Genomic DNA, 12,140 nt, shown 5'->3' with positions numbered 1-12,140 from the left:
GCAGTCTCTGGCTCGCTGGTGACGCACCCTTTGAAGCGTTACAGCCCAACAGGTGAAGGGCCGGCTGGGCCGACAGCGAAAGGTCGAGCTGCATTCTTTCCTTCTGACTGCTGCTCATTCCATACCCCTGACTGTAAATCCCGCCTTGGCTAATGATGCACATCAGTGTAACAACTTGCATGTCTGGATTCACCCCATCTAGGCCTGTAATGTGTTTCTAGCTGCCTGCTCACATCAGCTATTATGTTCATATTTGGTGAACGCAGTGAAAGCACACAGAAAAAAAAAAAAGAAAGGGATTCTGTAAAACAAAGAGAAACATGCCCCATTTCCCCATCGCTAACACCCAGAGCCCTTCTGTCAGCCCCACACTGTCACATGAATACCAGGATGAGCGGAGCAAGGGGGAAGATCAGTGCAAAGTCAGTATCACAGAGGTAATTTGGAAGCAGACCTCATCTGGACAGCTGCTGGCAAGTAGAAACCTGCCCTCTCTGCAGCATCAGAGCTACGGCTGGGCCAGACCCGAGTTGGTGACCTTGCTCAGCCTAAACGAGCGCTAGAGAAAGCAGAGATGTGCACAGATCCCGAGGACTCTACAGAGGAACAGAGTCAGTCAAGCTTTGCTGGGGGAAGATGCACAACTGGGGTCTAGTTTTTAACATCTGGGGTGAGCAGAAAAGAAGGTTGTTGGGCTTCCTTTTTTTTTTTTTTAAAGCAGCAAGTTGTCTGTCAAGAGTTTTTAATATATTTATTTGAAAACAAGGTTTTGTGAAAGAGTACACTAAATAGCATATATCTGTTCTTCAGCCATAAAACACGGACTATCAGCTTTAGCTCAGCACAGATTGGGGTTGCATGCACTGAACAGCAGTTCTCGATAGGAAGGTCTTCATGTCTGTCTTTCTGATATCAAGCATAGTGTCGTCTTTAGAGGACATCCTGGAGGAGGGAGAGAGAGAAACCAGAAAAGCAAACGTATTTAACTAAGGCTTCTTGTAGTTGGCCCACACACTCACCCCAGCCTGCCACTGACGCAACATTTACAGTTTTTAGCAAGGAGTTTGTTTTCCTGCCCATCCACCAATTCAAGTGCATAATCTTTGCTCTTGGGAGCACTGGGACATGCCAGCCCATATTTGGAAATAAAGCAACCGGGTTTCTGCCTCTCAGTGAGAAACTTGCACATCAGTTCAGGCACTTTAACCAAGGAACCTGAGAACTGCGCCATTCCTTGCCTGGAACAGATCTACAAGGATCGTTAAGTCGGCCTCAGAGAGCACCACAGAGCCCACGACTGGAGTGTCTTTAAATTCTGCTAAGAAGTGCTTGGAAGACAAGACAACCCGGAAAGCAGAGCGGCAGTTCTCTTTCCACCAATCCTGCCACGCTGAGGTCAAGCAGATGTTACATACACCACTTGCCCCTCTGGGACCATCTTTCATGAGCTGATTATTGCCAGCTCAGCTGTTGCCTGTGACCCCACGCACTGCTCTAACTCTGCCCAGCAAGGCTCTACTCAAGAGTAGCCAAGCCTGCGAGATTAGAGACCAGATCCAGTATGACTGGGTCAGGCCTGATCTGGATTTCTCTTTTATTTCTGCCAAACTCTTCAAATCGGGACAGAGTGTATGTTCCTGAATCTGGCGCAGGAGCCGTCAAAGAGCTAAAACAAGAGTGCTGAGTCCTGGCAACCGTTTCAGTTGATCCAAAGAGGCTCTTCCTTCATTGGGATTAACAAAGGTGACTCTGCACGCTACACTGTACCTCAGGTCTTAATCATCAATGTACTCAAAGGGCTCTGGTGGTTCAGGTTCCTGCTCCTCTTCCTCAATCTTCGGACCATGAGCTGCTACAGGTTCAACCAGCTCCTCCATATCCTCACTGGTATCCTTCAGAATGATGATGCCTCCAATGGAAAGCTGCAAGACAAGTGCAGCGAGCATTAGAGCTGCTCACCTCTGCCTCGTGGTGCAGTATTTGTGTTTATCCTAGGCCGTATGAGACACCCCAGCAGGAGTGAGTTTCAGAGAGCAAAGCTTCTGACACCCACCCGGATCCCTTGCCTGATAAGGGGATGAACAGACAGAGCCTATCCAGGCTACCGTTTGTATTTCCACTATCTAAGTCTCAGTTCGATAGAAAATGGCATCTGGATTCACAGCTTTACCCCAGCCCCAGTCTGGGGCTTCCACATGAAAACTAATTAAACCATAATTGCTTTATAAGGCTCATCTTTTCAGGGCAACAAAGCTTAGTGAAGCCTCTCTGTGTAGCCACCTGTCTGTAGCCAGGCTATCTGAAACAGAGACTAATCTGATCACTACCTTCCACCGACTGAGGAATCCTATTAGCAGAACCTCGTAAAACAAAGGGGAATTAATTACAAAGATCACAACCAAACATCCTGGCAGGCTAAAGCAAATCGGTGCGTCTCCAGGACTGAAACACGAGGTGCAAAGAGGCAGCGCTGTGTCACGCCTGGCTGGGATCAGAGCTTTGACCACAGCAGGATTCCAGGCTATAAACAGCATTTCAAAGAAGCCTTTTGCTCTGGCGTTCCCCAAAGCAGAGCAAAGCTCCAGAACAGCTCCGTTTTGAGAGCCTCCTTGGTTACACACCCTAATCCCAGAAAAAAACCTGCACTGTTCTGTTCTCTTCAAAACCCATTTACAGGGGAGTTAAGGCAGGAAACTGCACTCCCTTCACCAAGGACTCGGCTTCTTTTGAAACTGAAGCAAACAGCTACATACGTCCACATTTCAGCTGCATGAGTGGACACTTACTGGACCACATCGCAGATCTTCCCAAACACCAGCTGGGTCACCTCCTCTCTTTAAAGGATAGAAACTGAAAAATCCTTCCACAGCTATGCTAAAGGAGACGTTTCAAAAGGGGACGATGCACAGAGAATTCCAATGTGCTGATGGAATTCCAGGAAATCCATTTACTAAAACACGACTACTTTCCTGGAAAAAATATTACTTATTCTGAACACAGTTTTCCCATGCATAATCCTGCAAAAGGGGGAAGTCAAGGGTGTTATTTCTTGAACAAAAATAAGGGCCAGAAGAATTTGACTCGGGAGATTTAGAGGTCAGGAGCAAGCTTATTAGTTTTGCAATATATTAGTTTTGCAATATATCTCACAAAAAATAGTTACCTGTTGGGCTAATACTAAAAAGCCTTTTACATTCTCCATCTGACAATCACACGCTATCTCTACTCTATATTAACAGAAGATGAAAGCACTTTTCTAAGGTCAGATGTAACTGAATAAGAAATCTGTTTAATGAAAAAAATAATCCATTTAGGTATAAACTCCACTGCAGAATAATAAAGCCCCAGCACAAGTCCTAATGTATTTCATTGCTTTGACAATGAGCCTGTATAACTTCTCAGCCCATTGTAAAGATCACGGCTCAGTCTTTATGTCCCCAGCAACGTCATTAATACAAAGAGTATGTCTGATTGATATCCAGGTTACAGCACGTGACATATGTAGAAGAAAGAAAAATAAAGCAGCATTAGCATGGTGAAAAGGTTTGCAGCAGCTCTGGCTTTCCCCCAACTAGAACTACATTTGATCATTTGGAGAGAGGGACATTAAAAAGCAAGTACGACAGCAGTGAAGTTGCAAATCTCTATAATGCATTACAGCGATGCACCAGCTGTGAGTGGCATTCCCATGTACACAGAGAACTTCTGGGTCCTTACGCACTAGCCCAGCATTGGGAACGCTCTGTCAAGCACAGGGACTAGGAAGCTGACGCTTACTGGTTTGAAAGGCTGATATCGGCAGCTCTCTGTCATAGTGAGAACTTTCAGCTGAGCAGGCATGACTCTGGCTGGGTTGTCCAGAAGCTGGAAGTTGGGTTCAGGCTCTTTTTTCTTTTCTTTTTCATCCTTCTTTTCAGTCTCATCCTGTGGAAGGGGAAGAGAACATCAACATGATTTTAACAGTAGTCTCTAGCCCTTTCACAACTCAGGAGGGTAAGGTACAACCTGCTACTCTTAACACAGGCAGCAATTCCAGAGCACGGTGCGAAGCCACCCTCCTGCTGAGGAACAACCTAACACGTATCTATCAGCTGGCACAGGCAACGCCAGCGTGGATCTAAGTACTCTCAACGTGGCAATGCCTTGCTCTCAACTGCAGGTGAAAATAAGTTCAACAAGAGGTGGCAGTGGAACAGTTTACCTCTGGCTTCCCTTTCTAATACTTCCTCTGTAAACTCACCACTTTTTCTTCACAACTGAAGATTCTTTAATATCATTACTAAGCACATGAAGATTCCCAAAAGCTGCTCTTGTATTTTCGCAGCTATACAGCCATCACTGACAGCAGCTCAACCAAAATGACTCGACCTCAGTGACTCCCTAGGGAATTGCAGTTAAACCCTCCTTTACCAATGACTCAGCAGCTGGAGGCAAAAGCTCAGAAGGAAAAAACACAGCATCCTTTACATACTTAAGAACATGGATCATGTTTTCCCTCTTGCTCGGGAACATCTGAGTTGCAAAACAAAAAAGACTGCAGAAAAGACAGAAACAACCAATAGGAAATGATCAGGAACACCACCAAATGCATGGCACGTCCTGTCACAGCAGACAGGACTTCCTCCGGCACGGTGACTGCTTGTCACTGTGCAGGTCTCTTGGAAGCTATGGATTACTAGTCATATAACAGGCATCAAATAAAAACAGGAAAGCAATTATACCTCTAAAACATTAGGACAATGGCAAAACACTCGACTCAAACACAGCAGGTGGCAGCAAGCTCCCTTTTTATTATCCTCGTTTTTCTGCTCAATTCAGTCAAGAAAACTTTTCAGACATCTGGAGCGTACACACACAGAGACACGACACATGAACCCCTTCTAATATACTGCCTCCTCTCAACAACTGTACTTAACTGTAAGTTGTAGCAAATTTAGAATAAACATGTATTTGTTCTGCACATTTTGCTTAGTATATAGTGCTGTAAGAGTAATTTGAAGAAAAGGCAATGTTTGATGACAAGCAAACATTGATAAAAGAGGAAAAAGACAAAAAGCAGAGATTCTACCTTGCATGCATGATATGATTCATTTTCTGAGCCAATTGTACAAAGTTCAGTGCCTACAACATGGCCGCATTTAAGTAGGTCTCGGAAGGTTATTTTACACATACACCTTTGATCTTATGCCATACTCTCTTCACATACTATTTGTGTGTTTCTTTAATTTTAAAAAGAGGCAAAAAATTCTGTGACCACATTGCTTTTCTCACAGAGAAGTGGAATCAGAAAGGTTTCTACTGAGCTTGTCAGCATAACTCATTTTCAGCTTACAGTTGTTCTTTGCATATTTGCATCTGTTAGTAGAGCACAAAAGGAAGGGTCCTTTGTCAGGGTACAGCAAGAATTTTAGCTGCCAAGTATTTTCCAAATTACAGCAACCACCAAGAATTCATTATCCAGCCATTTCTCTATCCCTCAGCTTGCTCCAGGTTGACATATTATTCACAGATGACAATGACAAGTTCCAGTGTCAGGTCTATGAGCTGAAAGAAATCGTCAGAGGACCAAAGCAATCACCATAACTACTGAGCAGCGTATGGATCCTGTGCTCAAAGCTCAACTGGTCCTGAGGTGGGTGTGAATAAACGTTTGGCATTTTGATAGGTGGGCAAAGCACGTAAGAAATTGCTGCCAAAAAGGTGAACGTTTCGGAATGGGAGGTTAAGCATATCCAAAACCAGAAAGTTTAAACTCTTCAGTGCTCGTAACTGAATTAGACACCATCAAGCAACTGCTACAACATTGAGTTCTTTTTAAAAGGTCAGAGGTACCAAGGACATGAAATTATTAAGACTTTTTCCACATTAATAGGAAAAGTACATGGATAAGAGATAAAATTCCCATGGTCTAGAAAAGGCAGGCAATGAAATAATGCAGAAAAGGTTCATGCAGTTAAAGGCACATAAATTTGTCAAAACAAGCTTCTGCCTTTGAGAAAGTCAGTTATTTAACAATACTGAGGAAAGATTTATTTCTCAAAAATAATGGATTCATAAATAATACCGCCTCTTGCCTTTAACAGCACACACAGACACACAGAGTGAAGATGCTAACCAGTGTATGCAGTACACTGAAACGTGTGTTAATGCTTTGCTCAGACCTAACACAGGTGGCAGGGGGGACAGCGTTAAGTGGGTGCCAGCTTTCATGATATACCTTCCACATTTATAAGGGGGGGAAGAAGACATTTAAGTTTCAATGTTTGCACCCACCACTTCCATCTTCTCCTCCTCCTTCTTCTCTTTCTCCTTCTCCTTTTCCTTCTTTTTGGCTTTTGCGGTGATGGACAGCACAGCAGTGGAAACCTGGATATGTCAACAGAGGAGGCATTCAGCGTGACTGCAACACTGTACGCTGTGCTTCAGCTCCCCAGGCAGGGGAACAAAGGGAAATCAGTATTAGGTCAGTTCTCAGTGCAGGTGTCAATAAGATCAATTCCACTTCCTACCCACTGCTCTGTTTAAGGGACAAATACACCACCGTCAAAGCAAATAAATGGCACAGATGGGACAAAAAAATGCCATGGATGCAGACTGGGGTCCAGCCACATATGCAGCAGGAGAGCAAACTTCCTAATTTAGAGATTAATCATTACTGTCTGGGTCTCTACATGGGAGGTTTGTTTGTTTATTTCTAACAGAGCAACAAATGGAATTCTTGTTATAAGAAAACCCATTGCCAGAGTCTCCGAGGTAAAGAAACATGTATATAGATACTCTTTAGAATGACCTAAAGCTGTTCCACTGTCCTAATCAGAGAGCTGTGTTTCTCATTGATCTGAAGAAGTGGATACGCAAAATGCCCTATGGAGGAGCCCTCAGGAGACTTTGGCACTCCTAAGCCAGAAGGTACCCAGAAGCAACGCTCGAATACAAGAATTCAGCACGTCTCCTTTCCAGTGAGCACATCTCTCTATCCACAGTAGCTGTCTCTGTAAAGCAGTAACTTGCTCAGAGGGACAGGAAGCAACTGCATTTCTCACATTGCTGGTGAGGCTTTCTAGGCTAAATGCGGGTTCTTGGCACATTTTAATTTTGAGAAGAATTTTAATTTAAGAGAAAGGATTTGTCCAATTCCCATCCTATTCCAAAGGCAAGAAAGCAGCTATGAGCAGTAAGCTTTGCTTTTCATCAGAGTTCATTTCTGGGTTCCTCGGTGGCTCGGAAATCTGTCCTGGCCAGCAATTAATTCTGGTAAAATGTTTTACAGTTTTCACAAAATGTCATTCATCAGCACGACAGGGCTGAGGTCTCCACTGCTGCAATTGCTCCCTGAGGGCTGCTCTGCCTGCTGCTGTGGTCTGCTTAACAGCTTTTACCGTCTCACGCCAGGAGACAAATTGCTTCCACTATTGTCCCGCTTATCATTCCATAGGTCTCATCTCTTCCTTTTCAATACCTAGATATTCTCAGTTCCATACTTACCTCTTTGCAATCTGGGCCCACTGCCCTAAGCCCAGGTACACTTCTGTCCTTCCACACGGGACTATTTGAGAAGTGTCCCACTTAATATTCTCAATGTTTGTACTGCAGTAGCATTTTGAAGCCCAAGTCATGAACAAGGACCCCGTTGTGCTTGGTGCTACACAAAGATGATACACACATACAAATCAGTAGGGCATGGAAAACAGTTTTATTAATCAATGCTTCTGCTTGACCAGTGGAGACAAGGGAGGTTCCAGTGGCTCAGCAGCATAGCAGTTGTACGGCATGATCAGCAACAGTCCCAGGCGCAGCAGGAAAAAATAGCTAGAATTCTCTTTCAGAGACAATAGCGCCTGCCAATTTTTCTTTTGCTCTTTAGATTCCCTGTTAGTGCCACCAAAGTCAATGTTTATACTAGGAGTTAGTCTTTGCAACACAAAAAGCTAGCCCAAATACCTTTTCTTTCTCCTTTTCCTTTGGTACCTCGAGAGGTGGGGGGTAGGCAAATGTGGACGGCTTACAGTTGGACTTGTACTGAACTTTTGGCATCTAAAACAAAAAGTAAAAAAAATTGTTAGAGATGAGAAAAGCAGGGGAAAAAAATCCACAGCAGAATAATCACTTTGGCTTCATTTTCCTTCCAGCAGAGACAAACACAGATCCTCTAAAGAATACAAGCTTCCCCTTCTCCCCCTCCGGAAGCTGAAAAACTGTTATCAGTGGCAACAGTTCAACTAGAACAATGTTATTTAATTATTCTATAATTCGACTCTGGCAAGCTCTCCTAGCCTTCTCCATATACTCCACGCTATTCACACCATGCTTTGTTTTCACTGTTTCGAAGCTTTTGAGGTTTTGATGTTGTTGCTGTGCCTGCTCGTATTAACACAAAATTGGTTTAAGATCTAAGTGAAGATCTGCTCTGTCAATGCACGCTACGGCAAATCAAGCATTGCCTGACATTAACCTCTTCCAAAAGGACACTACATTTTGGGGGTGGGTTACCAATGCCACATATTCTCTTACTCTCGGCTACTTAAGCAAGGGCAGAAAGCATCTTTTGACAGCCAATCCAAATTCTTAAATTAAATTAACTTCTGCAGTATCTCAACTCTTCCCCAACGACACATCAGGGAGCAACAACAGAAGAGGGACCGCTCTGAGGAAGCGAGGTGGGTGTGGTGCAGCCCATAACATACATCCAGCCTGTAGCTGGCTTTACTATGCAAGCCAAGTTACACAACATAACCTCACCTACAGCCGTTTGGGCTCCACGGAAACTCTAAGGGATGGGGAGAGGGAGTCCAAATGGCAGTACAGCCAAGCAGCGGAAAAGGTGCTCAGCCTATTACCGCTGGGGAGGTGCAGAGACAAGCAGCAATGCAACCTCTGTGAAGTATTTGGGACTGGGGAGGGGGAAACATTTTCATGCAAACCTCTCTCCTCTTCAGAGGGAGAATTTTGAGCTGTGTGTAGATTGACTCGATGCTCAGCCCGACATATGTGGAGAAGAACAACCTAGAGCCATAAGGTTTTGGTCATGCAGCTGCAACCCAGCAAGCTGGCTCAGTCCTACAGAGGGACCCTGAGAGCAGCCCAGCCCTACGCATGCTCTGTGCATCGCAGAATAAGCCTGCAGCAATGACAGGAGAGGGCTGCACACCCCTGCGCTGCCACATTCAGCAGCTTTTTTGTGGAAGTTACTAGCTCCGTTCTTCAGCACAGGAGACCCAGCATGGTACACAGCTTGCAGGGGCCATACCACAGCTGATCAGCTGGAAGAACAGATACATAAGAAAAGTGCAGTACTGCTCAGTTTAACGTTTACTCCCCAAGGAATCCAAACAAATTCTGTTTTCCCACTGCTAGCTTTCCTAGGGGAGAATATCACATAATTTATATGGGAGGGCAGAGGGGGCGACACACTTTTTTTTTTTTAAATAACCTTGATCTTCTGGAGTGCTAACGGGGTGGTCTCTGCCCACATATACTGACTAGAATTCCTTTCTTTGTAAGCTACTTTGAAGTAAAGGGGTCAAAGTCTGCTCTCTACGTTTTTCTTGTCCCTATTCCTACCACCAGCTCTGCAATTTAAGCCTGCTTTTCAGACTTCTTCCAGTTAGTGCCTCTTCTGGCACAAACAAGCTGGAGACATGCAAAGAAAACCAATAAATCCACGCGCACCCCTCCCAGACCATTCAAGTCTTCCAGGCAGCTATCAGTGCCTCTTCTCTCTGCTCATTACGTACCTTAAGATCCTTGTTAAGGCCAATGACACAGGTTGGGGTGAAAGCCAGCGACAAGAAGTGTGACAGGGGGAACCAGAACCAGAACTGGGTGAAGACCAGAACCCCCACCACGGAAGGCATGTGAGTATGTCCCGTCCTCGACTGCAGCGAAATAGTTACGTTGTGGCCCCCTGTAAGGAATCATAAACGAAGTAAGTTAGTTAATGCATTCCTGGGTACTCCACAAAGACACCTGAGCGATGCATCTCTAAAACAGCTGCTGTGAAGGGGGCTACACAGTGCAAGCCAGGCCACAACACTGTCAGCTTTCTCCTCTGGAATACACCTCCTTCCTTCACTCTGATCTCAGCTTACGCAGCAAAACAGACCGGCAGTGTAACAACCAAACTGCTCTATCTGCTAGATGTTACCCAAACACAATCAATGAATACAGCCCTTCCATGCTCATTTTGCCAGGATATTAAAAAAACCGTACAATTCAGAAGGCAGGGAGCGGGGGAGAAAAAGGCAAACCTTTGCCATAAGCAGTTTTAAAACATAGCATATAGATGATCCACAGGACAAGACTCACAAGGAAAACAGTGCATACAGAAACTTTTCTTTCTGTGACTGCCTCCCTGAACTGTCAGTTATTCAGAAGAAATATGCCTAGGTTTTTATCCTACACCATCTCAGTAGAAAAAAATGTAAACAGCAGCAACTTCAGAAGTTGCTTCTAGACGTTATCAATCTGAGCAGCAGAGAGACAAGCTCCTGCAGACTTTGCAGCAAAATTACATCTCTGCCAGAAACCAAGTCTTAGCTTTGTACTTGCAAAGCAGAGACCAAAACAACTCCATATGTCGACGCAGTGCAGAAACATCCAGAAACCAAATTGAAAGATTGGGCTTGCAGACAGAGTGAGAAAGTGTTAATCTGATCTTCAGACTTCTGATGAACACAGTGAATTGAGTTGAAGAGGGCACCAGGCAAGTCCATACTGCTGACAAGACCAGGTGCAGGGAGGTTAACTTTGTTAAAATACAAATGCCCACTCGCTGCAAACTCACAGCGCTTTATAGCTGAAAATCCCAAACTGGAGTAGCATTCCTCTGCCTCGCACAAACAGCCACCTTGATAGGGCCAGGCAGCAATGGAGCTGTCTGAGTTTTAAAGACAAGCAAAATTAATTTTTGCTGCCAAAAGTAATGAAAGTCCTGAATGAAGCAGCAATCTCATCTTAGGTATCTGTCAGTGTTAGTCCCAGGAAAAGCAGTGGAAGATGGAGGATTCTGATGCCCTCCTGTAGGATACTCTGCATACATACAATGTCCTTGCTTTTCCTTTTGTGGTAGCAATACATCTCCTGCTGTTTGACTGGAGAACTCCTTCCAGCTGCCTCTTTGAAGAAAGACAATGATACAGTCTCATCTTTTACTGCTGCTAGGTCTGCTCTGCTTCTCATTATTTTCTCCAATACTTATCTCTTGCCTTTGTACTTGAATTTGCCACAGCATTAAGGAGGGACTGCCTCAGGTCTTGTGCCATCCATAAACATGTCAAACACTGCACACTCAAATTTGTGGTCTTCTTCCCCCATCTTTATTCTGAACTTTTCTTCACTGCATCACTGTATAAGGGCCAGGTCAGTAATCTGCAGATACTCTGGATCAAGCAGCCCAGTGAATGTTGCACAAGCAGCTTAACTAGATTTTATCAAACTTTTGGACTTTAATTTTCAGAATTTATTTTAACCTTTAGAATTATATTATCCAATCTCTGGAATTTCCTGGATGAGTAACAGATTTCATATTCAAACGATGCTGTCATGCTACTGCTGTCTGCTGTTTTACACCCACACAGAGCCCACCCTCACTCCCAGGGTTTTGCAGGGAGCAGGAAAGGTGGGGAGACATGATATTGCACAACTGTGATTTATCTTCATGATTTAGTAGCAGACCTGATAACCTGGAAGGGAACACATTCCAGATCTTTGGCTGGATGGATGAGAGCTGTGACATGATGCCTGGAAAAAAAATCCAAAAACACACAAGAAAAATTTTCATGGCTCCTTGGGTAGTACTATGGGGTCCATCTCCCAGAATTCACACTGTGGCAAGGTTTGCTGGAATTAAAGTGGCTGTTCTGAAGGCTATGAGGATTTGCTGGCTCAAGTTCAATGTCAGTTAACAAGATGGGGAGTGCAGCAAGCAGACGCCAATGATCTATATACTTTGATGAACTCACTCTTTACATATTCATGGTGGCACTTGGTAATACTGTGGCAGTGTAGCCCAGGACAACACACCAGCACAACAGTCATTAGATAAAGATGCTTTGTGGACCTTGGAAATTAGTTTCTAACCCTGGCCTAGACAGCATCCCATTTTCAAACAATATCATACTGTTTCTTTCTCTATCAGCAAA

The 12,140-nt window shown here is 44.4% G+C and overlaps 1 protein-coding gene across 2 annotated transcripts in view; it reads right to left on the bottom strand.

Moving 5' to 3' along the window:
* Nucleotides 1-736: 736 nt before the first annotated feature.
* Nucleotides 737-12,140, bottom strand: part of PSMD1 (proteasome 26S subunit, non-ATPase 1) — a 74,118-nt gene continuing 62,714 nt past the window's right edge. Inside the window, exons 20-25 of one of the 2 annotated variants that reach the window (XM_075157142.1) lie at nucleotides 9,735-9,904; nucleotides 7,942-8,034; nucleotides 6,274-6,366; nucleotides 3,778-3,924; nucleotides 1,768-1,922; nucleotides 737-942 (exon numbers count right to left, since the gene is read on the bottom strand). In XM_075157142.1, coding sequence (XP_075013243.1) covers nucleotides 1,776-1,922; nucleotides 3,778-3,924; nucleotides 6,274-6,366; nucleotides 7,942-8,034; nucleotides 9,735-9,904 — 650 coding nt within the window. In that variant the 3' untranslated portion in view covers nucleotides 737-942; nucleotides 1,768-1,775. Of the gene's footprint in view, nucleotides 943-1,767; nucleotides 1,923-3,777; nucleotides 3,925-5,307; nucleotides 5,545-6,273; nucleotides 6,367-7,941; nucleotides 8,035-9,734; nucleotides 9,905-12,140 lie in introns of those variants that run through there. The other variant, XM_075157143.1, reaches the window with a different exon arrangement.

Source organism: Calonectris borealis, chromosome 9 (assembly GCF_964195595.1).
Source record: "Calonectris borealis chromosome 9, bCalBor7.hap1.2, whole genome shotgun sequence".
NCBI lineage: Eukaryota > Metazoa > Chordata > Aves > Procellariiformes > Procellariidae > Calonectris > Calonectris borealis.
This window is presented reverse-complemented; position numbering and strand designations above follow the sequence as displayed.